Source organism: Oryctolagus cuniculus, chromosome 2 (assembly GCF_964237555.1).
Source record: "Oryctolagus cuniculus chromosome 2, mOryCun1.1, whole genome shotgun sequence".
In the NCBI taxonomy this organism is placed as follows: domain Eukaryota; kingdom Metazoa; phylum Chordata; class Mammalia; order Lagomorpha; family Leporidae; genus Oryctolagus; species Oryctolagus cuniculus.
In genome coordinates this window covers 98,269,006-98,291,692 of record NC_091433.1, presented here as the reverse complement: position 1 = coordinate 98,291,692, position 22,687 = coordinate 98,269,006, and the positions used below count along the sequence as shown (strand labels likewise).

At 43.3% G+C, this 22,687-nt stretch overlaps 2 protein-coding genes across 4 annotated transcripts in view; one reads left to right on the top strand and one right to left on the bottom strand.

The window, feature by feature from the left end:
• LOC108175847 (zinc finger protein 39) overlaps positions 1-12,621 on the bottom strand; it is a 53,989-nt gene extending 41,368 nt beyond the window's left edge. For all 3 annotated transcript variants that reach the window (XR_011386418.1, XR_011386417.1, XR_011386416.1), the window contains exons 1-2: positions 12,213-12,621; positions 11,462-11,541 (exon numbers count right to left, since the gene is read on the bottom strand). The gene's annotated coding sequence lies outside the window, so the exon portion shown is untranslated. The remainder of the gene's footprint in view (positions 1-11,461; positions 11,542-12,212) is intronic.
• Positions 12,622-12,671: 50 nt separating this feature from the next.
• Positions 12,672-22,687, top strand: part of LOC127488447 (uncharacterized) — a 74,285-nt gene continuing 64,269 nt past the window's right edge. The window contains exons 1-2 of the mRNA XM_070068657.1: positions 12,672-12,824; positions 22,218-22,276. Of these exons, the coding sequence (XP_069924758.1) occupies positions 22,240-22,276 (37 nt within the window). The 5' untranslated portion in view covers positions 12,672-12,824; positions 22,218-22,239. The remainder of the gene's footprint in view (positions 12,825-22,217; positions 22,277-22,687) is intronic.

Here is a 22,687-nt window from a genome sequence, read left to right as displayed (position 1 = left end):
CTCTACCCCTTTTCTGTAACTCTGCCTTTCAAATAAATAATAGATTTTAAAAATGGGGGAAAAGGGCAGTTCTGTTGCCTTCCCTTTACCTAGAGTAACACAATCAAAATATGTTAGGCAAATGAATAAGGGAAATTCTGAGATCATGTATTGACCACAGAAGAGTTAAAATTACTAACAGAATCTTTTATTAAACATCAAGGTCATTTATGAGAATAGAACATTGACCTAAATCCCTTCTTGAGGATTAAGAACCAGCTAAATAGGAGGCTGCAGTGGTGACCTCGAAGGGGTTGGGGCCCGGGGTTGGGGGTCGTGGGTCCCAACAGCTGGCCCGGACCTGCCGAGAGCTCCCCTGGTCATGGGCCGGCACTGCGGCTCGGGGCTCCAGAGGTCTGGGGAAGCCTGCGGGGGCCGCTTCCTGCTTCCCTCTTGGGCCAAGGTCAGGGGTCACAAAGTGACCTAAAGTGACCAGTTCAGGGCGGAAATCCCTGAGGTGCCACTGGGGCCTGGGCTGGGCCCGCAGGCGGGGCGGAAGCAGAGGGGAGACGCCCGGGATGTGCGCCCAAGGCCACAGGTGTTCCTGTTGGCCCCTGGGGCACCCGCGTGGCCTCAGCCCCACTCACAATGGAACCGCGCGTGCACCTCAGACCATTTTTACCCCTAATTCCACTTTAAAGAAAGGTTTATCGAGGTCGGCACCGTGGTGTGGGGGTGCAACCATGGCCTGCAGGGCCTGCATCACTCACGGACACAGTTCGAGTCCCGGCTGCCCCACTTCCTGTCCCACACCGGCCAAGGAGTGCAGTGGTGATGGACAGGTGCTTGGACCCCGAACCACACGGGAGACCTGGGCAGGGGCTCATGGGCCTTCAGCTTCACCCAGACATTGGGGGATCGAACCAGCAGATGGAAGACCCCTGTCTCTATGCCTTTCAAATAAATCTCTTAAAATAAATAAAAAAGAAACGCAAAAAAAAAAAAAGAACAAGATAAATAGCAGTGAACTGCATGGAGACAAACACCAATGTTACATTTCTCAACTACCAATCTTAGTGATTATAAATAAGAATTTTAGTAACTATACTGATTCTGAACAGTAATTCAATGATTCTGTTTTTAAATTTAAAAATGCCCATTAACTTAAATGTTTCTGTGTAGCTCCTAATAGTACTACAAGCTTTAGAAGTTCTATGCTGTTTAACATTTCATCTTCAGTGCCAACTTGATTATTACACTGCCAGTTTATAAAGCATTTCACAGTCTTGTGAATCTTACCATAAGATAGGACTGTGTAGAATAAATCCTTTAACTATAAAGACAATCTTATCTCACAAGGGAGGAAGATCCAGAGGGGTAAAATGACTTGCTAATTTCACTTAGCTCTGTTGGCACAGAAACAAGGAAAGTTCTCAGCTTCCTGCCACCTCCCTCTACACCACCTACCTCAACTAGATAAGCCTGTAATTGTAAGGACACTCAGGCCCCATGAGTTTAAATGAATTTTTCAAGGTTACATGACAAAGAAGTACCAAAGCCAGAAGTAAAAATTATTGCTTCCATTTTTCTCTTCCTTATCCACTATGGAAGTCTGATTTACAGTTATGCATTATTCAAATATCATTTACAACCAAGAAGCATTATTTTTCCCCCAAATTTAACAATGAAACTACTTTTCTCCGTTGAGGAAGTTATTTTATTGGATGATACAGACATATTTGTTTTGTTTTTTAATTTGAGATGCAAAGAAATGAACAAGTAGACAGAGAAGTGGTATTCACCCTCTAGTTCACTGCTGAAAGGTCCACAGTGTCCAGGGCTGGCCCAGGAGCAGGGAACCCAATCATCTGAGCCATCACTTGCTAGTTCCCTGGGTCTGCATTATCAGGAAGCTGGAGGCAGGGGCTGGAACCGGGAATCAAACCCAGACACTCCAATGTGGGACACGGACATCTGAACCACAAGGCTACACCCTGGCTTCCAGACTGGTTTTTTCACCAGTCATCTGAAAATGAAAGTTAATTACAACCTGAAATCCAAGACTCTAGAGTCCTCAGGTGTGTGTGTCTATGCAAATTTATGCATGAGAGTTAGTTAGGTTGCCCAGGAGTCAGCAGTTTAGAGAGAACAGAAGAGTGAAACGTATGTCAGAGGATGTCAGCATTGGAGAGGTGGCTGTGCTCTAGTCAGAAGCTGAGGAGGACAAGTCCACAGAGAGCAGCAGCACCAACGGAGAATGCTATACTAGCAAGTAAGGAGAAAAAATGCTGAAAAATAAATATTTTAAAAAGATCCAGGACCAGCGCTGTGGCTCAGAGGGCTAAAGTCCAGGCTTGCAGTGCCAGCATCCCATATGGGCACTGGTTTGCATCCCAGCTGCTCCACTTCCAATCCAGCTCTCTGTGATGGACTGGAAAGCAGGAGAAGATGGCCCAAGTACTTGGACCCCTACACCCACGTGGGAGACCCAAAAGAAGCTTCTGGCTCCTGGCTTTGGATCAGCTCAGCTCTGGCTGTTTTGATCATTTGGGGAGTGAACCAGGTGATTGAAGACCTCTCTCTCTCTCTCTCTCTCTCTCTCTCTCTCTCTCTCTGGCTCTACCCCTCTCTGTAGCTCTTTCAAATAAATAAAATAAACCTAAAAGAAATTTATTGGGAGTGGTGCTGTGGTATAGCGTGTTAAGCCACCGCCTGCAGTGCCGGCATCCCATATGAATGCTGGTTCAAGACCCACTTGTTCCACTTCTGATCCAGCTCTCTCCTATGGCCTGGGAAAGCAATAGAAGATGGCCCCAGCCATTGGGCCCCTGTTCCCACAAAGGAGATCTGGAAGAAGTTCCTGGCTGCTGGCTTCAGATCGGCACAGCTCTGGCTGTTGCAGCCAACTGGGGAGTGAACCAGCGGATGGAAGACCTCTCTCTCTGTGTCTTCTCTCTGTGTAACTTTCTCTCTGACTTTCAAATAAATACATGTTTTAAGAATTATTTATTTGGAAGACAGAGTTATAGATAAACAGATAGAGACCAGGAGGGGGAGGGAGAGAGGGAAAAGGAGAGATCTTCCATCTGCTGGTTAACCCACCAAATGGTCCCAGTGGCTGGGATTGGGTCAGGCCAAAGCCAGGATCTGGAACCCTGTCTGAGTCTCCCTCATGGGTGGCAGAGACTCAAGAACTTGGGTTGTCTGCTGCTTTCTCAGATGCATTGGCAGAGAGCTGGGTGGGAAGTAGAGCAGCTGAGATGCAAACCAGTGGCCATATGGGATGCCAGCATCACTGGCAACAGATGATCCTAATGCATCACAACACTGGCTCCAACAAATTTAGGTAAAGCAATTAAAAATGCCAGGGAAATATCAAATAAAATGCCAGAGATGAGCATTTTGGTGCAGCAGGTTAAACCACTACTTGGGAAGCACATGACAAATATCAGAATGCCTGGGACTGAATCTTGTCTGTTTCTGATCCACCCTTCTATTAATATGCATGAGTGGCACCAGATAATGGCCCAAGTACTGGGCCTCTGACACTCATGTGGGAGATTTAGACAGAAGTCCTAGCTCTTGGCTTCAACCTGGCCCATCCCGAGCTGTTGTGGGCATTTGATGGGTGAACCAGTTGTTGAAAGACCGCTCTTGCTTTTTCTCTCTCCCTCACTCTCTGTCACCCCTCCCCTTTCTCCCTCTCACCCTCCCTATCAGTCTTTCAAATAAATAATGCTTTAAAAATGTTAATGGCCCATTGGACCTAGGGTTTCCATAAATATCTGCCTAAAAATTTTGTACTTAAGCATATTTATATATGCTGTTTATAGAAAAATAGAGATAAAAGCAAATAGGAGTTTCAAAAAGTTTGGGAAATGGAATTAAAAATAAGTTTCTTTTGTGCAACTAATTTTGAAATCATGCATGTGAAAGGTCTTCAGAAAGTTCATGGAAAATGCCTTTTATACAAAAATGGTGCATGGATTTCAAAATAATTTTTTAAAGAAAATCTATATTTATATGAAAGGCAGTTATGGGGGTGGGAAGGGGAGATATAGATCTTCCATTTTCTGGTTCACTCCCAAAATGACCACAGGAGCCAGGTCTGCCCCAGGCTGAAGATGGGAACCAGAAGTCCATCCGAGTCTCCCACAGGGGTGGCAGAGGCTCTAGTAGTTGAACCATCTCCTTCTGCAGGTGCATTAGCAGGAAGCAGAACAGCCAGGACTGCAACTGGAGCTCAGATATGGGACGCTGGCCTCACATGTGGCAGCTTAACCTGCAGTGTCACAAAGATGGTCTTTCAAAACAAATTCTTGGGGCCGGCACTGTGGCACAGTGGGTTAAGCCACTTTTTGCAGTGCCAGCAACCTATAAGGGTACCAGCTTGAGTCCTGGCTGCACTTCTGATCCAGCTCCTTATTAATATGCCTGGGAAAGCAGTGGAAGATGGCCGATGTGGAAGACTCAGAAGAAACTCTTGGCTTCAGCATGGCCATTTGGGGGCTGAATCAGCTTTGACTTCCAAATAAAACTTGAAAGAAAAAACATTCTTATTCACTTAAAAGACCTGTTGCAATCCAAGTACTCGGTTACTTGCTCAGCAGAAATGCTAATTCAGGTGCAAGAAGTGCTGGAATCAGGGATGCCTTGGTAAAGAAGTAGTGGTTTGGAGAGGTCACTTAAGGGGCTTTTATGCAGAAGCCAGGCAGCAGTGTTTTAGAGTTTAAGAGAAAGTGTTGGTTTAAAAATTACGTATTGGGGCTGGTGCTGTGGCATAGAGGATAAGGCCACTGCCTGAGTGCTGGCATCCCATGTGGGTGCTGGTTCGAGTCCTGGCTGCTCACTCTGATTCAGCTCTCTGCTATGGCCTGGGAAATCAGTAGAAGATGACCCAGGTCCTTGGGCCCCTGTTCCCACATTGTAGACCTAGAGAAAGATGTGGGCTCCTGGCTTCAGATCAACCCATTTCTGGCCATCATGGCCATTTAGGGAGTAAGGTAATGAATGGAAGACCTCTCTCTCTGCCTCTACTTCTCTGTAACTGCCTTTCAAATACAATAAATAAAACTTTTAATAAACAATTTTAAAAATTACATATTAACTTCCAACTGGGAGATCAGTAATTAAGTCAAGGTAGTTAATCATGTAAACAGGCATCTAGGGGTCAATGCTGTGGCACAACAGGTAAAGCCACTGCCTACAGTGCTGGCATCCCATGCGGCGCTGGTTCAGGTCCCAGCTGCTCCACTTTTTATCCAGATCTCTGCTATGGCCTTTGAAGGCAGTAGAGGATGGCCCACATCCTTGGGACCCTGCACCCACATGGGAGACTCAGAGGAGGCTCATGGCTTCTGGCTTGAGATTGGCACAGCTCTGGCCACTGCAACCAATTGGGGAGTGAACCATTGGATGGAGGACCTCTCCTATCTCTGCATAACTGACTTTCAAATAAATAATCTTTAAAAAAAATTAAATAGGCTTCTAGTCAGGCAGTAATGATGACCCTGTTTCATTTCTAAACACAGAAATTATTTTAAATGGCTTTAGAGATGTATTTATCAAAATAATGTGGGCAGGACTCCCTGGGGCAGCACAGAGGCTGCAGGAGAATGCAGAACACCTGAACCAGTGAGCCCCAGGCAAAGTGTGTGTGCAGTTGATGCAGGACTCCCAGTCTAGATGACAGACACATGGTTCAAAACTGGAACTAGAAGAAAACTGCCTGAGAAGAAGCATAGCAATAGAATAGGCACAGAACCCTGGTATGCTAGGGTATAGTCCTTTTGGTCCTCTGCTGTTACTTCCCCTTAGCAACAGGCAGAGCCTACAGCCTTCTGCCACCCACCCTCTCCCCACATAAAGTTAGAGTTGGAGGGGCCCATGGAGAAGTGGTGCATCTTGGGAGGCTGAATCTCTGGAAGAGATGGTAGAGCAGGTGCAGAGCTCACCTGGCAGTGCTTGGGGACAGTTTCCCCACTACTGCATTTTATTGGGGATATCAAAATGCTTACCACCATCACACACACACACACACACACACACACACACACACTGCAGTGGCTTAATTGGTAAATCCTTCCAGACAACAGTGATTACGCCAGGAGCTAAACATAGCAACTTCCCCTAGAACTGTAGCTGGGGGAACAGGTCCCACTCACAGATGGAGAGAATGGGGACAGGCTACACCCCACTCACAAACAGGTCAGGTCATAAGGCTCTCACCAGCTAGCAGCTCTCTGGTCTCACCTCCCCGGTCTTTCTAGCTGACAAGCTCTTCCCAACCTTTCTGCCAGGGAGGGATACACTCAGGTATCACCTTCATGGAAGACCTAGAAGTTTTTTTTTTTTTTTTTAAAGATGTATTGCTTTGAAAGAGTTACACAGAGAAGGAAAGAAAGAAGTCTTCCATCGGATGGTTCATTCCCAAATTGGCTGCAATAGCTGGAGCCGCATCGATCCGAAGCCAGGAGTCAGTTTGGGTGCAGGGACCCAAACACTTGGGCCATCATCTACTGCTTTCCCAGGTCATAGCAGAGAGCTGGATCAGAATTGGAGCAGCCAGGACTAGAACTGGTGCCCATATAGGATGCTGGCATTGCAGGCGGTGGCTTTGTCCTCTACACCACAGCACCAGCCCCAACCAAGAAGTTCAAGTTGACATAGTGAACAGCACACTGTGCTTCCCAAGTCTAATGTAATCATGGGCAATGTTAACAGAGGTGTTGCAGGCTGAGGGAGGTGACAGGCATGCTTTGCTGCAGAGCTGTGATGTAGGAGAAGCAACTCCAGACCAGGAGAAAGGGGTCCCTGGGGTTCCAAGCCCTTCCTCTCTCCTCAGTGACCACTCTCCAGACCACCTCTTCTCTGTGGCCACAGACAGTTCTGATAGCAATGTCCTGGGGCAGGGGCATTCAGTCCCTAATGAAGACTACTGCAGGGTCTGGGAGGGAGGGTTGCAGGGAAGATCTCTGAGTAGTTGGTCTTGAGGGAGCATTCCTCTTAAAACATTACAGTCCTGTCTGCCACAGGCAGCCCTGGCCTTGATGGTCATTTGTCTATTATTGTCTCACTTCAGATGATACCTCCAACCTTTGCTATTGGACAGAAGGTGATTGGCAAGAACATTCTACCCTAAAGTTTTAAAAGATTTACATATTAGCACATCCAATCACTGGCTCTCTCCCCAAACATCTGCAAAGCCAGGGCTGGGCCAGGCTGAAGCTAGGAACTCCATCCTGGTCTCCCACATGGGTGTCAGGAACTCACACACTTAGGTTATCACCATTGCTTCCTAGATGCATTAGCAGGAAGCTCAATTGGAAGCAGAGGTGGGACCTGCTTTCAGATCCTCCAATAAGGGCTGTGGGCATCCCAAGTGGCAGCTTAACCATTACACTAGAACACCCTCTACTTTGATATTTATTTACTTATACATTTATATGCTTATTTATTTGAGACAGAAAGAGACATTCTGTACACCATTTCACTCTCCAAAGGCCTGAAATAATTAGGGCTAGGCCAGGCTGAGGCTGGGATCAGAGGACTCAATCTGGTCTCCCCACATGGTTGGCAGGGACCCAACTATATAAGCCATCACCTGCTGCCTCCCAGGTTGCACATTAGCAGGAAGTTGGAATTGGAAGTTTGCCAAGACTTGTACCAGGCACTTTAATTCAGGATCCAAGTTTCCCAAGAGGCATCTTAATCACTGTGTCAAACACTCACCCCCACCTCAGTTTATAAAGACAAGGAATTCAATTTCTCTTTCTACTACCAATAAACAGGAGTATGGATAATCTCAATTGCTTGCTCTAAGCATAATTTTTGTTGCCACAAAGGGAATCCACTTCAGATAATGGTAGTGCTGTGAGTGACAGAGCAGAGGTGAAAAGAACCCATGTTCTCACTGACATCACTCAGCTGTTGAATTTGCTGAGCCCAGGGCCACTGTGTCTGACTCTCCTCATTGTTCAAGCTGGTTTGTGAAGGGCTTTTAGTGACCTGAACTCGAAACACCATGTACTCTCTACAAGGTGTTGGTAAGGATTTTGAACTATCCATGGTCACCTAAAGGGCCACTAAAGAGTTGGACTCACAATTTTGTCTTAGTACAAGGTGTCCTAACTGAGGACAAAGCCACCAGGATTTCCTCTGTTTGATTCATCTTACATTTGAGGAAGGTACTGTAGTGCCTAAAAAGGGGTGCAGGAACCTCAGTTTTCCCACTCAGCTGTGTGGCCCTGAGGAAGGTATTTAGATTCTATGGCTCCACTTTCTCCCCTGCCCATGGAGAGTATCACAGTGCTTGTTTAGAGGGTTATTGTCGGTATCAAAGGAATTAAATGACTCACGTGTGTTAGAGTTTATTCCAGCTATGAGTAGCACACAAAGTAAATATTTAAAAGTGTAGCTTAGGGGCCAGCATTGTGGTAGAGTGAGTTAAATCATAGCCTATAACTCTGGCATCCAATGGGGGTGCCAGTTCAAGGCTTGGCTGCTCCACTTCTGATCAAGCTCCCTGCTAATACACCTGGGAAAGCATTGCAGAACCCAAGTACTCAGGTCCCTGCACCCAGGTGGGAGGCCTGGATGAAGCTGCTAGCTCACACTTTCAGCCTGGCTAAGTCCTGGTGGTTGCAGCTATTTGAGGAGTGAACCAGCAGATGGAGGATACCTCTCTCTGACTGACTTCTATCTCTGTAACTCTGCTTTTCAAATAAATAATGTCTAAAAAAACTACTTCTCTCACATTTAAGGATTTAAAGATATTCATTCCAGGAGGGGATCCTTTGCCTTGTTGCCTCATCCATAAGGTTTCCTCATGGGACCAAACGGTTCCTGCAGCTCCAGTCACCCACTCTCCACCCCATCCAGAAGGACAATAGCAAATAAGAAGAGCATGTTTCTACTGTAAGCATATTTCTTAGGGTTGGGCATTTCACCTAGCAGATAAGATGCTCCTTTCCCATATGAGTGCCTAGCTTTGAATCCAGGCTCCAGCTGCCAATTCCACCTTCCTGGTGATGTTCACCCAAGAGTTGGCAGTGATGACTCAAGTTATTGGGTCCCTTTCATCCCATGGGAAACCTGGATTGGGTTCTTGGCTCCTGATTTAGGACCAGTCCCATCCCAGCCCTTGCAGACACTTGAAGAGTGAACCAGCAGATGGGAGCTTTCTCCATGTCTGTCTCCTTCTTTTTGCCTGTCAAATAAAATGTTTAAAGAACATTTCCTGGGAGTCACACATCATGGCATCAGGTATGCCGAACTGAAAAATTAAGGAATCTGTTATGGGAGATGGGCAGGAAGTATCTAACTTCTGCTGCCCATGCAGAGGATGAGCCCAGTGTATCCACACAGGGCAGGTGTTCTCTTTAAAAATCTCCACTCAGCACAACACTCAGTCCCCAGTCCTCTGTCAGAATCTCATCATGTCCTTTAGGCTCATCAAGCATCCATTTATGCTGTAACTGAGCTAACATACTGTATAGACACACAAAATCTGGGTAATTTCACTATGAAGCCATAGTTGCCAAGTCACTGCCTATGAAGCTGCACCTGGTTCACAGGAAGCACTCAGTGAATCTTTGCAATTACTGTCCCTGTGGTTAAAGAACTAGTCTATCAGGCTAGCACTGTGGTGTAGTGAGTAAAACCACTGCCTACAGTACAGGCATCCCATATGGGTGCCGGTTTGAGCCCTGGCTGCTCTTCTTCCAATCCCGCTCTCTGCTATGGCCTGAGAAAGCAGTAGAAGATGCCTCAAGTCCTTGGGCCCCTGTACCCATGTGGAAGACACAGATGAAGCTCCTGATCGGTGCACTTCTGGCCGTTGTGGCCATTTGGGGAATGAACCATTGAATGTAATACCTCTCTCTCTCCCTCTGCCTTTCAAACAAATAAATCTTAAAAAAACAAATAAACAAACAAAAAACTAGTTTATCAGGATCTGGAGGAATGGAGCTTGAATTCCTCCTGTACCAGTTATCAACTGTGTGATGCTGGGCAAGTCCTTAAACCACTCTATGTAGCAGCCCTACTTATGTGTTTGAGAGGTGCATTTAGCTCCTTGCTACATGCATTCCTTTCTAACCTCAGCATTTCTTTATAAACTCAACTTTTCTGTAACAAGCCTTGTAGGATCACAGCACTATAAAAAGTTCTTGTCATTACCTGAGAAAATGTTTCTCAAACTTTTTCTTTTGTGTACTGATACAAACATGTCTTGGCAAGTAGTTGAGGTTCTCATAAATGAGAAGGATGCTCATACAAAATAACAGACAGCCTATAAAATATGTAAAACAGCTTAGTCTAAATGTGTTCATCTTCCTTGGAGAGATAAGGCAGCTAACTTTTATGATCATGTGGGTTGGAAACATAAAAATAACTTTTTCATAAAAGGCCAGTTTTACATCACATGAAATATAGAAGAAGTTAGATAACTTAGGTTTGTTGTTGTACCCATAGTTATATATGGTAATCCAATCTAAGTATGAATAAAGATATGATTGAATGGGTTCAGTCAATTCATTTTTTTATAATGAAAAGTTTAAGGATAGATCAATGTTTCCAGGAAAATCACTGTCTGATTTTGTTAGCATGAGAATGGAAGGGAGAAAGGTGAAGGAGAAAGAAATAGTGTCTGTATTTGTAGGAAGCTTGGGAATCACGGCTCCAGTGAACGAGAGAGTCCAGTCTTGGTGTTGTAGAGGAAGGTGTGTTTCCCACTCCCATGTCCTCCATTCAACACATGGGAGAGGAAGCTGAGTGCAATTAGAACATATCTGATTGTCTTCTAGAGAGTTTGCTCTGAAGTTATCAGAATTGCACATCGCGCCTTTCCATGATGAATGAATCTCTCAGGTGAAAACTGTAATTAACAATGTGGTACGTAGCTGAACTCCTTTGGGAGACCCTACAACGTGCCTTATAAGGAAGTTATCATTAATCAAAACCCAAGTAAGAATATTAACAAAGTATTCACAAAAAGTGTCCAATAAACTCAATCCTGTGAGGTGTCTCAGACGTCTAAGTAAACAATCCTGCATGAGGGCGCCCTGATCAAAAGAGCATATCTCATTGTTCCTTGTTTGTTATTGTGGCCCAGGTAAATGGAGTCTTGCAGTAACACACAAGAGTGAGCAATATAAGATTGACATTTCACAAAGAACAGCTCAGAGATAACAGAATTTATACATCCAGTCTAGAACCCAAAAGGATTTACAGGACCCAAGATGTTAAAAGGCCTGGGGAAAGTGTTCTGAATGTATTACAGTTGGCAATGAAGCTTTTGTGTAGAAATCACAGTAAACCTGATTCAAATGGCTGAAATGTTAACACCAGAAAAAAAGGAACTTCAAAAACCTTTCACATGACATTAAACAGAAACACATACAGAAAAATACACTCAAAATCAAGATCTTGCACTGTATTCCCTGAAACTCTTAACCACTGCAAACATGAAGATGAACTGTACCTGTATCTTTATGGGGAATCAAGAAGGCAGGACTGCCTGTTGCTCAACCACCTACACCCACACCTGAGCAGTTTCTGGACCTGTAGGGAAGATGTTTTAGAAAGGGAAATATGGATCAATGATGCCATATTTCTGACACCCCCACCTTCCTTATGAGCACAGAAGCCATCATTTACTTCCTCTCAAAGTACTTATCTTCCCCATATACAAATGATAGCATTTGTTGCCTATTCTTCTTTTGTCAAAAAAAGAGGCACCAGATTTCAAGATTTTGTTTTATAAGTCTATATCTAGAGCCCTCCATGCCTGAGTTATTTTTGCCAATGCCATGCAATTTGAGTTTAAAATTCTGGTGTATGGGAAATGTTGTCAAATTAGCATTAACAACATATTTTCTAAACCAGAAAGACTTTGACTGGAATAATGATCATGTTTCTTTTTTCTTTTTTTGTTGGATTTGCGTTGACAATTTATTTACTCAAATGTTTGGCCTTACTTGATTATAAAGGTGATTCTTAGTGAAATGTTACATAATTTCTAAGAAGAATGGGAATTTACTTTCACTGGATTACCTAGTGGAAAGCAGCGTGCAGTACATTGCACGCATTCCAGCCCACGTTTAGCTGATTGGTAAAACAGGTAAAACAGGGCCTGAAGGCTGGAGCTGGCCTCGCCTCAACAAAAGGCCACAACGCAGTCCACTCTCCCGATATCCCTCCGTCCTTTCCACCCAACCTGAGGAGAGGCAGACCTCGCGCATGGAGACGGAGAGGAGGCTCTGGAGCGAGCCGAGGTCGCTGGTGCAGGCACGGGGCCTGTCGCCCATGTCCGGAGCTGGCCCAGCCCTCAGCGGTGGGGTCTGCGGATGGAAGAGCTCACCGCGGGGGAAGTCCAGGTCCCTCTGTAGCTGGTTCTGGCAGTATCCATCCGCCCACGGCCACCTTCTGGGAAACCTAACCCCACACAATCACCACTTCCCGCTCACGAGGTCTCCGGCTTCCCTTTCTCAGAGTGGAGAAGGCCCAGCCACCGCTGGGACGCTCTGCCCACTGTAGGCTGGAGGCCACTAGGACACAGGGATCTCCTGAGATGAGGAAGTGGTCCGCCACCCTCACCAGGGCCCCTGATTGGACAGTTGCAAAGCCGATGGACTTGAGGGGCATCACAAAAGCCGTAGCCAATCAGCACGCTCGCTGGCGCAGTGGGCGGGGGAGGTTGTTGCCGGGCGACGGGAGGGCAGGCCGGGTTTGGGATCTGAGGCCGCCCAGGTGCCTGATTTCCGGACAGGGTCGCTGTGGCCTCCGTGTTCCTCGGGGCTCTGGGGACCTCTAGAGTTCACCGTGAGCTGCAGAAGCCGCTCCAGGTGAGTCACCGCTAACTGCGCTTCATCGTATTCTGGTCTTTGTGTTTCTTCTTATTCTGAACGATTTCTCCTTTGGGAAGTTTCTGTAATGTTCCTTTGAATGATGTTTAAAGATATTGCGTGGTTAAACCTCTTGGTTCATTTCTCTTGTAGATACGTGTCTTCTAGACTGTCTTTTGTCTTTTTAATATTTCCTATGTGTTTCTTGCTGTTAGTAATGACATTAAAAAAAAAAAAAGATTGTTTGAAAGGCAGAGTTACAGAGTGAGAGAGAGGGAGAGAGAGAGAAGGCTTCCATCCTCTGCTTCACTCCCCAGTTGGCCACAATGGCCGGAGTTGCGCAGATATGAAACCAGGAGCCAGGAGCTGCTTTCCTGTCCCCCACGCGGGTGCAGGGGCCCAAGGATTTGGGCATCTTCCACTGCTTTCCCAGGGCATAGCAGAGAGCTGGATCGGAATGGAGCAGCCGGGATTCGAACCGGCGCCCACATGGGACGCCCCAGTCATATTTTACCCAGTGATCTGGTTACCCCCTCTTATCAGTTGTATGTAGTTCGGGATGACACTGGATTGTCTGTATGTAATGGTGTCATCAGGGTACATTGACAGTTACTGGTGTATTTAGGGTCGATGCTTATTGTTTTTGTTGTTGGATTTCCCTGTTAAGAGAGATGGGGGAAGGCAGGCATAGCTGGGTCTGTTCCCAGGGGACAAGCTTTCAGTGATCCTGTGTTAAGTAGTTTGTTGTAGGTCCATTTGAGACAATCTTGATCACATACAGCATATCCCTCTTTTTTGCAATTTTGCCAGAAGTTGATTTTTTTTTCTGTTTGGATACTGAATTTTGTTAAATGCCTTAACACTTAATCTGAATGATCATGTAATTACCTTACATTTTCAGCCTACCTGGATGATTTACAGGGTTTGTTTGACACTGTTGAATGCTCTTCATTTTTTAAAGTGTCTTGCTTGTTATTGATCTACGATATTTTCCTATATGGTTGAATTCATATAATGTTTTTCTCAGGATATCACCTATTGATGAAACAAATGCTCATTAATTTCATAACCTGGTACTGTTTGCATCATATATACAACACTGGCTTCCCAAAAAGTAATTTAAATACATTCTCTGCTTATTTCCACTTAAAATGAGCTTGAGAAATTTAAATTTATTTTTCTTTCTTAAAAATTTAGAATATTCCGTATGTTTGGGCCCAAAATTTTACTTGTGGAACTTTTGTTGTGGTTGGTTTGGCTTTTCAAAAATTCAATCATCTGATTAAATTATGTAGTTTTTTTTTTCTGTTTCATGCTATATTTGTGTTTTGGGAGACTGATTTTCAAAGTGTAACAGATTTTGAACTCTGGAGTCACATTTTTATTTCTAAGAGTTTAACAATATCCTCTTAGTATCTTGGTAAGTTCTGAATGTTCTATAAAGAATGGCCCTGGTTTAATTTCTTCAAATTGGTTACTAGCTTCTTGATTTTCTTAACTTTTAAAATATATTTTTCCTTACATGTTTCTGGAGTACTTCTGTGACTAGAAATATTTCATTGATGTCTGTTGCATCTGTGTCCTGCCTTTATTTAAATATTCTTTCAGCATTTTTCCTCTTTAATTCTTGAGAAGGTAGCTGAGATTTCTGTGTCCTAACATACTCATTTAAGGATTCCCATTTTCTCCAAGCACTGTATCCATATTCCCTTAATTTTCTCATATATTTGCAAAGCCTGTAAGTGTAGACCCTGTCTACCCCAGTGTCTCCATCCCCATGAGCCTGCAACCATACCAGGCTTCATGTATCTCCTTTCCTGTGCCGGAAACCCCATGTGTTTTCTCCAGTGTCACTCTTCATATAACTGTGACCTCTCTTCACTGTTTTGTGTTGTCATTTGTAAAACCTCTGTACTCCATGTCAGCCCTTGAAAGTCCTATTCCATGTGCCTTCATGAGTCTCCAGCCCCTGCGTCTCCAGCACCTCTTTTTTAAAGATTTATTTAAAAATTACATAGAGGGAGAGACAGAGGCATAGAGAGACAGAGCTTCCATCTGCTGGCTCACTCCCCAGTTGGCTGCAATGGCCAGGATTGGGCCAGACTGAAGCCAGGAGCCAGGCATTTGCAGCTTTTTCTGGTCTCCCACATGGGCAGCAGAGACCAAAACACTAGGGCCATCTCCCACTGCTTTCCCAGGTCTTTTGCAGGGATCTGGATCTGAACGGGAGCAGCCAGCATACAAACCAGCACCCATTTGAGATGCCAGCATCATAGGCTGTGGTGTAACTCACTGCACCACAATGCCAGCCCCTCCATCACATCTTTCCTTGAGTGTCCATCTGTGCCTGAATCCCTAGCCAATTGTCATGTCCTCCAGCCCCTCTGCATGAAGCCCTGATCTCCCATCAATTATCTGCTTCCCTACTCCAGAGTATTTTCCTACTACCATGGAGTGACTTCATTGCCTGTGCCTCCAGCTCATGGCAGGCTTTAGATACCTCTCTGCCCTTGGCTTGAAGTCATTGTCTTCCTTAGGCATATAGAACCCCTATGACTGTAGCCTAGGCTTTTCTCTTGTGTCTCCATGCTAAATGTCTACATCCTAAGCATCTCATGTGTCTTCATCTCCTGTTCTCTTCCCAGGGTCTCCACTCACTTTGAAGGTTTGGTTATGTGGTTAACTTTTGAAGAACAACTTGGTTTTATATGAGTTTTAACCATTGTGAATAAAGCTGCTATATGTATTTTCACATCAGTTTTATCAAGGCATACGTTTTCACACCAACTGTGAAAATATATTAGAACACATATGGTGTATGACATGGTGTTGGATTCCTAATAAAATGTTAAGATGTCTGATAAAGCATCTGTCTCATGGTGCATTCTCACCAGTAATGAATGAGATGTCCTGCTACTCTATCCTTGCAAAGCATTTGTAATGTTTATTTTTAAGTATAACCATCCTGATACACAGTGTATCCATCTTGTTGCTGTCTAAATGTGCTCTTCCTTTATGTACAGTACATTTCTTTTTCTCAGAATTCTCTAATATTCAGAATGGTTTATATGCTTTTTAAAATTTATTTGAAAGATAGAGTTAGACAGTAAGAGAGAGAGACAGAGAGAAAGGACTTCATTCCATTGGTCCACCCTCCCCCAATGGCCGCTACAGCTGGAACTACACCGACCTGAAGCTAGGAGCCAGGTGCTTCCTCCTGATCTCCCATGCAGGTGCTGGTGCCCAAGCACTTGGGCTAAACTCCACTGCCTTCCTGGGCCACAGCAGAGAGCTGGACTGGAAGAGGAGCACCTGGCACTAGAACCCAGCACCTATATGGGATGCCAGCACTGCAGGCAGAGGATTAACCAAGTGAGCCACTCAGACTTTGAACCCTAAGTGTCAATATGATTGCACCAACACCCTCTACCAAATATTTAAAGTCATTTTCTGATATGTCCAAGCTGCACACTGCTGCACCATTCAGAGGAAGAAAAGATCCCAGTGTCTCTCCTCCAAGTTCCCCAAGGCTCAAGCAATCAGTGTGCTGCATGATGCTGCTGATCTCCACCTTTGTACCCATCAATCCTGCCAGTAAATACAGCCAGCATTTCCAAGTGTTAAGGACAATCCCTTTCAAAGAACCCACCTAAATGTCACTCTGCAGGGGAAAACAAACCTTGTGCAGCTGGGTCAGCAAACAGATAGAGATGTGGTGAAACAGTGGCAGAAGTGGAAGAGAAAGTGGGTTCTCACTTTATGACTTTTCTGTGCCTATCTCAGAGAGAGTCATGTGTAGATATCAGCCAGCCCATGTCCTCATGACAAAAGCTGATGATGCTTTCTCAGGTGCCCAAAGCAGCTGTCATATGTCTTGTACCTCAGTGATTGAACAAACTCCATAGCTGCCAATGGTGAGCTCAGATGGTACCAGGCTCTCCCATTGCCCCCATTCCTGGGTTTTCTCCTTTAGCAGCTAAAGTTTTTCCTCAGACTGACTCTTCCAGGAAAAGAAGTCCCATCTGTAGTTATCCAGGGTGTGGCAAGACCTACTTTAAAATTTCTCATGTGGGACTACAGCTGTGCTGTCTGCAACAGCCTGCATCACCTGTGGGTGCCAGTTCAAGTCCTGGCTGCTCCACACTAATGTATCTGGGAAAGCAGTGGAAGGTAGCCCCAGTACTTGGGCCCCTGTTCCCATATGGGAGACCCAGATGAAGATCCTGGCTCTTGGTTTCAGCCTGGCTCAGCCCTGACCATTGTGGCCATTTAGGGAATGAACCAGCTGGATGGAAGGTCTCTATCTGACCCTTGCTTTCTGTAATTCTGACTTTCAAACAAATAAATAAATCTTTTAAAAATTCTCATGTGATAGTCCCCAAGAGAACATATACAGGGAAAAACCCTTTTAGCTGTAGGTGGAGAGGCTGTGAAAGGTGGTTTGCCTCTTCAGATGAACTGTCCAGATGATGGCAAACTGACACAGGTGAGAAGCAATTTGCCTGCCCATATGTGAAGTAGAAGCCTCAGGAGTGAAGGCCCATCTTGAGTTGGCCAAGTGCTTTGGCCACAGTAAGGTCACAGAATGTAAGGTTTCATTTGTAATTATATAAGAAAGAGGAGAAAACTTGTGTTCCTTTGAATATTTTTTGAAGGTTTTAGATGAGGTCAACATAAGTAGTACAGATTTTGAGTTTGTGTGGACTTTAAAAATTTTTTTTTGCTGTTTATAATTGAGACCAACTTTTTTTTTAAGATTTATGTATTTGAAAGGCAGAGTTACAGAGAAAGAGAGGGATAGAAAGAGGCTACTTGTTCACTCTCCAAATGGCCTTAATGGCTCCAACTAGGCCAAGAGCTTCATCTGAGTCTCCTAGGGCCCTGTTCTGCCTTCCTAGGTGCAGTAGCAGGGAGTTGGAAATGAAGTGGAGAAGCTGGGACTTTACCTGGCACCAATAGGGGATGTTGGTGTCACAGGTGTCAGTTTTACCTGCTATACCACAATGCTGGCCCTAATACCAACTCTTCAATGTGATTCTTCTCAACTGGTCTCAAGAATTTAGACTAGAAATACATGTTATGGTAAAGAGATATAGTCATAAAAACAGTTTCTATTGTTCCAGATACTGTTATCTTTCCGTAGAGTTATCTTGTTTACTGTTTCTAGTAATTCCAATCGACATGGATGTAGTTATTTAATGTATCTACAACTATTTTTTTTTACACTATGGATATTTGGCATTCAAAGACTACATATTGCTAAAGAGGGTTCAACAATGGAATTCCCACTAATTCAATTGCTCTTAAGTGTGTAGCTACCACTTTTTATTTTTTTTGAAAGCTTTACAAATGATTATATCCAGGCATTTTATTGTCATTTGAACTTCAGTTTCCCTGGAGTTTCTTGTGTAGATTTTAAAATACTATGCCAATGTGTTTTCTATAGACTCTAGGATAAACTGCATTTTGTTTAGAAAAAAATTGAACATGAAATATACATTGTAAAGAAGGATATCAAGATAACTCCTTGCAAATAAACAGATTCTCTCATCAGTAAAATGCCCTTATGTTATGATGATGCAAGATGTGCTTTATTGAATTAGTATATTAGCATTATTCACAGGTGGACAATGATATGTTAACTTATAGGAGGTTTTTGGGATACAGAATAGATTGATAGAAAAATTAGTATATTCACTTATGTTAACAATATTTTTGTTCTGTTATATAGCAGGTGATAAACACTGTGGTAAAGAGATAGAAGGATCTTCTACCTACTGGTTCACTCCTCAAATTTCTGCAACAGCAAGAGCTGTGCCAGATTAAAACAAGGGCCCATAACTCAATCCATGTTTCCACATGGGTGGGCAGTAATGGAAGGACCTGAGTCATCATCTGCTGTTTCCCAGAGTGTATATTATCAGGAAGGCTAGATCAGAAGCAGAGTAGCCAGCACTCAAACCAGGTGCTCTGATATGGAGCACAGGCTTCCCAAATGGTGATTTAAGCTACTGTGCCACATGCCCATCTCCAGAGAGTCATTCTTGCCTTAGGAACTTAATGGCCAGAAAACTAGGGAGTTTGAGTAGTCCTGAATTCAGATACTGAAATATGTTGTACAAATTAATGTCTACTGAAGGATACTGCTGCTTGCAATTTTGATTGCTTGATTTCACCACAGTTTGAATGGACTTGTGGGGTTTACAGAATGGAATATGCCCTGCATTTTAGCCTGATAGACTTCTGACATACAGAATATCAGAATGTAAATTTGTGCTTCTCTAAGACACTAAGTCTGCAGATATTTGCTATTTTAGTTATAGAAAATGAATACAGGGTGGTGCCAGCTCACTAGGCTAATCCTCCACCTGTGGCACCAGCCCCCCGGGTTCTAGTCCCAGTTTGGGTGCCGGATTCTGTCCCGGTTGTTCCTCTTCCAGTCCAGCTCTCTACTGTGGCCCAGGAAGGCAGTGAAGGATGTCCCAAGTGCTTGGGCCCTGCACCCACATGGGAGACCAGAAGGAAGCACCTGGCTCCTGGCTTCGGATTGGTGTAGCACTTAAGTGGCCATTTGGGGGCTGAACCAATGGAATAAAGACCTTTGTCTCTCTCTCTCCCACTGTCCAACTCTGCCTGCAAAAAAAAAAAAAAAAAAAAAAAAAAAAAAAGAGAGAGAGAGAGAGAGAAAATGAATACACAGGAAAGCAGTCTAGTGGGGGTGGAGAAGATAGAATGTTGGAAAATAGAATTCAAAAATTATTTTATATTTGGTGTTGTAGATATCAAGATAAATGTGTAAATAGATAAGTTATTTTGAAGCAGGTAAATCTTGTAATCACACTCAAGTTCAACTATGGTGTTCCTTTCATTTACACTTAGAATCACACCTGCCTTTAATTGTTACATCACATGGGAAAAATCCAATTTGGATTAATGTAGGAAATAATCAGTAGAATTCAATGTTAAAATAACTTTTTCTCCATCATGAATCGGCCTAACCTTGTTCCAGTGAGAACTGACAATAGGATCAGGGTTATGCTGGAGATAAGACAGAGGATTCTTATTGAGGAAGTTTGGCATGCTTACTGGTTTCATGTTGTCCTTCATTTCATGGAAATCTAAAAAGATCTGGCCAATGCCCAGCTATATTATAAAAGATTTTGTCAGATTTTATAGGTAGTGCAATTAAAGCAGCCTCCAGTGTACAGTTGAAATTTACATTTTTCCAACTTTAAGCAGCAGAGCTAGGTTAGCAGGGAGTGGGATGAGGGAGAGAGAAAAATGAAAGATAGCACTTGCTTGCTTTATTACTTAAATTATTTGCTTTAAGAGGTCCTAGATTGGGTCCAGCATTGTAGTGCAGCAGGTTAAGCCACAACTTACAATGCCAGCCTCCCATAGGAGCACCAGTTTGTATTCCAGGTGCCCCACTTCCAATCCAGCTCTCTGCTAATGCAACTGGCAAGGCAGTACAAGATGGTCTAAGTACTTGATCCCCTGCCACACACATGGGAGACCCAAATGGAATTCTGGGCTCTTGGCTTCAGCCTGGACCAGTCCTGATCTTTGTGTCCATTTGTGGAATGAACCAGCAAATGGGACATTATTGGTCTCTCTCTCTCTGTGTGTGTGTGTGTGTGTGTGTGTGTGCGTGTGTGTATGTATCCCTCACTCCTTGTAACTCTGCTTTTTAAATAAAAATGTTTTAACAAGAAATAAACAAGAGGTTCTGGCTTGTGCTTATGAACTACTGCTATTTGATGGCATCCAAGATCCTCCTACAGAATAATAAATCTACATTTCACTATAAAAATGTAGCATCCTGACCCAAACTTCAAAAATGAAATTGCATGCATTCTTTAGTTTTATGCCTATAGCTTTCTCCCAAGAGTAACTCTTTTGTAAGAACATCTGGAGGGTGATTAATCTAGTACAATCTAGTAACCTGACTGGAAAAGAAGAAAAATAAAAACACAAGGTCATCTAAAGATTTGAAAGATTTGGAACCACACAGATTAATATAATTACATTTTAGCATTTTATTTTTCATAGTTTATATGAAAAGCAAGTTCCTAGCAAATTTAGTTTACATTGCTAAGATATTTTCCTCAGTGAATAATCTTTTGTAGTGCAAATATGTTATTGGACCATCAAATTGAAGAATTAATTTTTTAGGTTTATTTATTTATTTGAGAGACAGAATCACATACAGAAAGAGGGAGAGACAGAAAGGTCTTCTATGTGCTGGTTCACTCCCCAAATGGCACAATGGCTGGAGCTGGGCTGATCCAAAGCCAGGAGCCAAGAGCTTCTTCTGCATCTCCTATGTACATGCAGGGGTCCAAGCACTTGGATCATCTTCCACAGCTTTCCCAGGCCATAGCAGAAAGTTTGATTGGAATAGGAGCAGCTGGGACACAAACTGGCACCCATGTATGGGATGTGGTACCACAGATGGAGGCTTAGCCTACAGCACAGTACCAGCTCTAATTAAATTTTTGTGTAGGCTTTTGGATCTGAATATTACATTCTTCCTTATAGCTAAACATTCCTTTGTAATTATTTGACTTTATTGAAAATATTCAAGTATTATGTTTAAATATTTTTTGGAAAGTATATTATAATCAAGATATCATTACCTGTGAATTGAATTCAACATAAAGAAACTTGCTTACATATGACAATTTAACAGACATATATTTAAGGAAATTTCTTCCTTTTATTTTTGAATAAACAATTTCCTAGGACCTAATAGAATTTTAAGACACATTATTAGGATCAATATTATAGAGTTTGACTTTGTGTAGATATAAGTAATAAAAGTCTTTTGAAATAATATTTTCATTTTGAATACAAATAAAGCTCCAGTTTGCAGCTCATGTTCAAAGGTTCTGATATATGTGAACAACTTTTTGAAAAGACATCACCAAGGCTGGTGTGGTGTGTGACTATAGAAGTTGAATCAATGAGCAGAGACTAATGCCATTGACAGATCCATTGCTCATATTAATAGTACTATAAAAGATAAAGCTTTGTTTTTATAGCTCAATATTTTTAATAGCTGTGATATTATTGTGAATAAGTACTTTTCTAGAAATAGAAACTGACAAATCAATTTTTGGTAAATTTTGTATAACCTAGAAAATGTGTATCTTTCTGAATAGTATACCATTTTCACTGAATATTAGAATTTTATGGGAATGCAATGTCAATAATGATGCATAGGGATAAAATTAATATAGTAGTACAAAATATAAGACAAATCAAGGAAAAAATGTTTAAGGGGCACATCTTTGGGCCACCATGAAAGATGCCACTTTGGATGCCTGATCCAATGTTGGGGTGTCTGAATTTCAGTTCCTGTCCCTGATTCTGACTCCACCTTTCTTTCAGTGTGCAATCTGAGAAGCAGCAGATGATGGCACCAATATTTGGGTCCCTCCTACCCACAGGTGAGACCTGGATTGACCTGGGTTTCTTTCTTGGCCTGACCCTGCCTCAGGTTTGGCAGCCATTAGGGAAGCAGATCAGTAGACGACAGATCTCTGTCTAACTTTCTCTTTGTTGGTGTCTGCTTTTCAGGTAAATAAAATGATTAAATGGACTTTGGAAAGTATAAAGTCATCATATGAAGTGCTATACAGTGATTAAAATAAAAAGTAAAACAGATGTGATGCCCACAAACTTCAAGACAGATTTTAATTGGTTTTGGAGTAGGAATATTGGCATGTGAGAAGAATATTGGAGCTCTCATGGTGGACGGGGAGCTAAGCTGCTACCTGCAATGCCAGAATCCCAAGTTAGACTGCCAGTTCAAGTCTCAGCTATTCTGTTTCTGATCCAGCTCCCTGCTAATGTGCCTG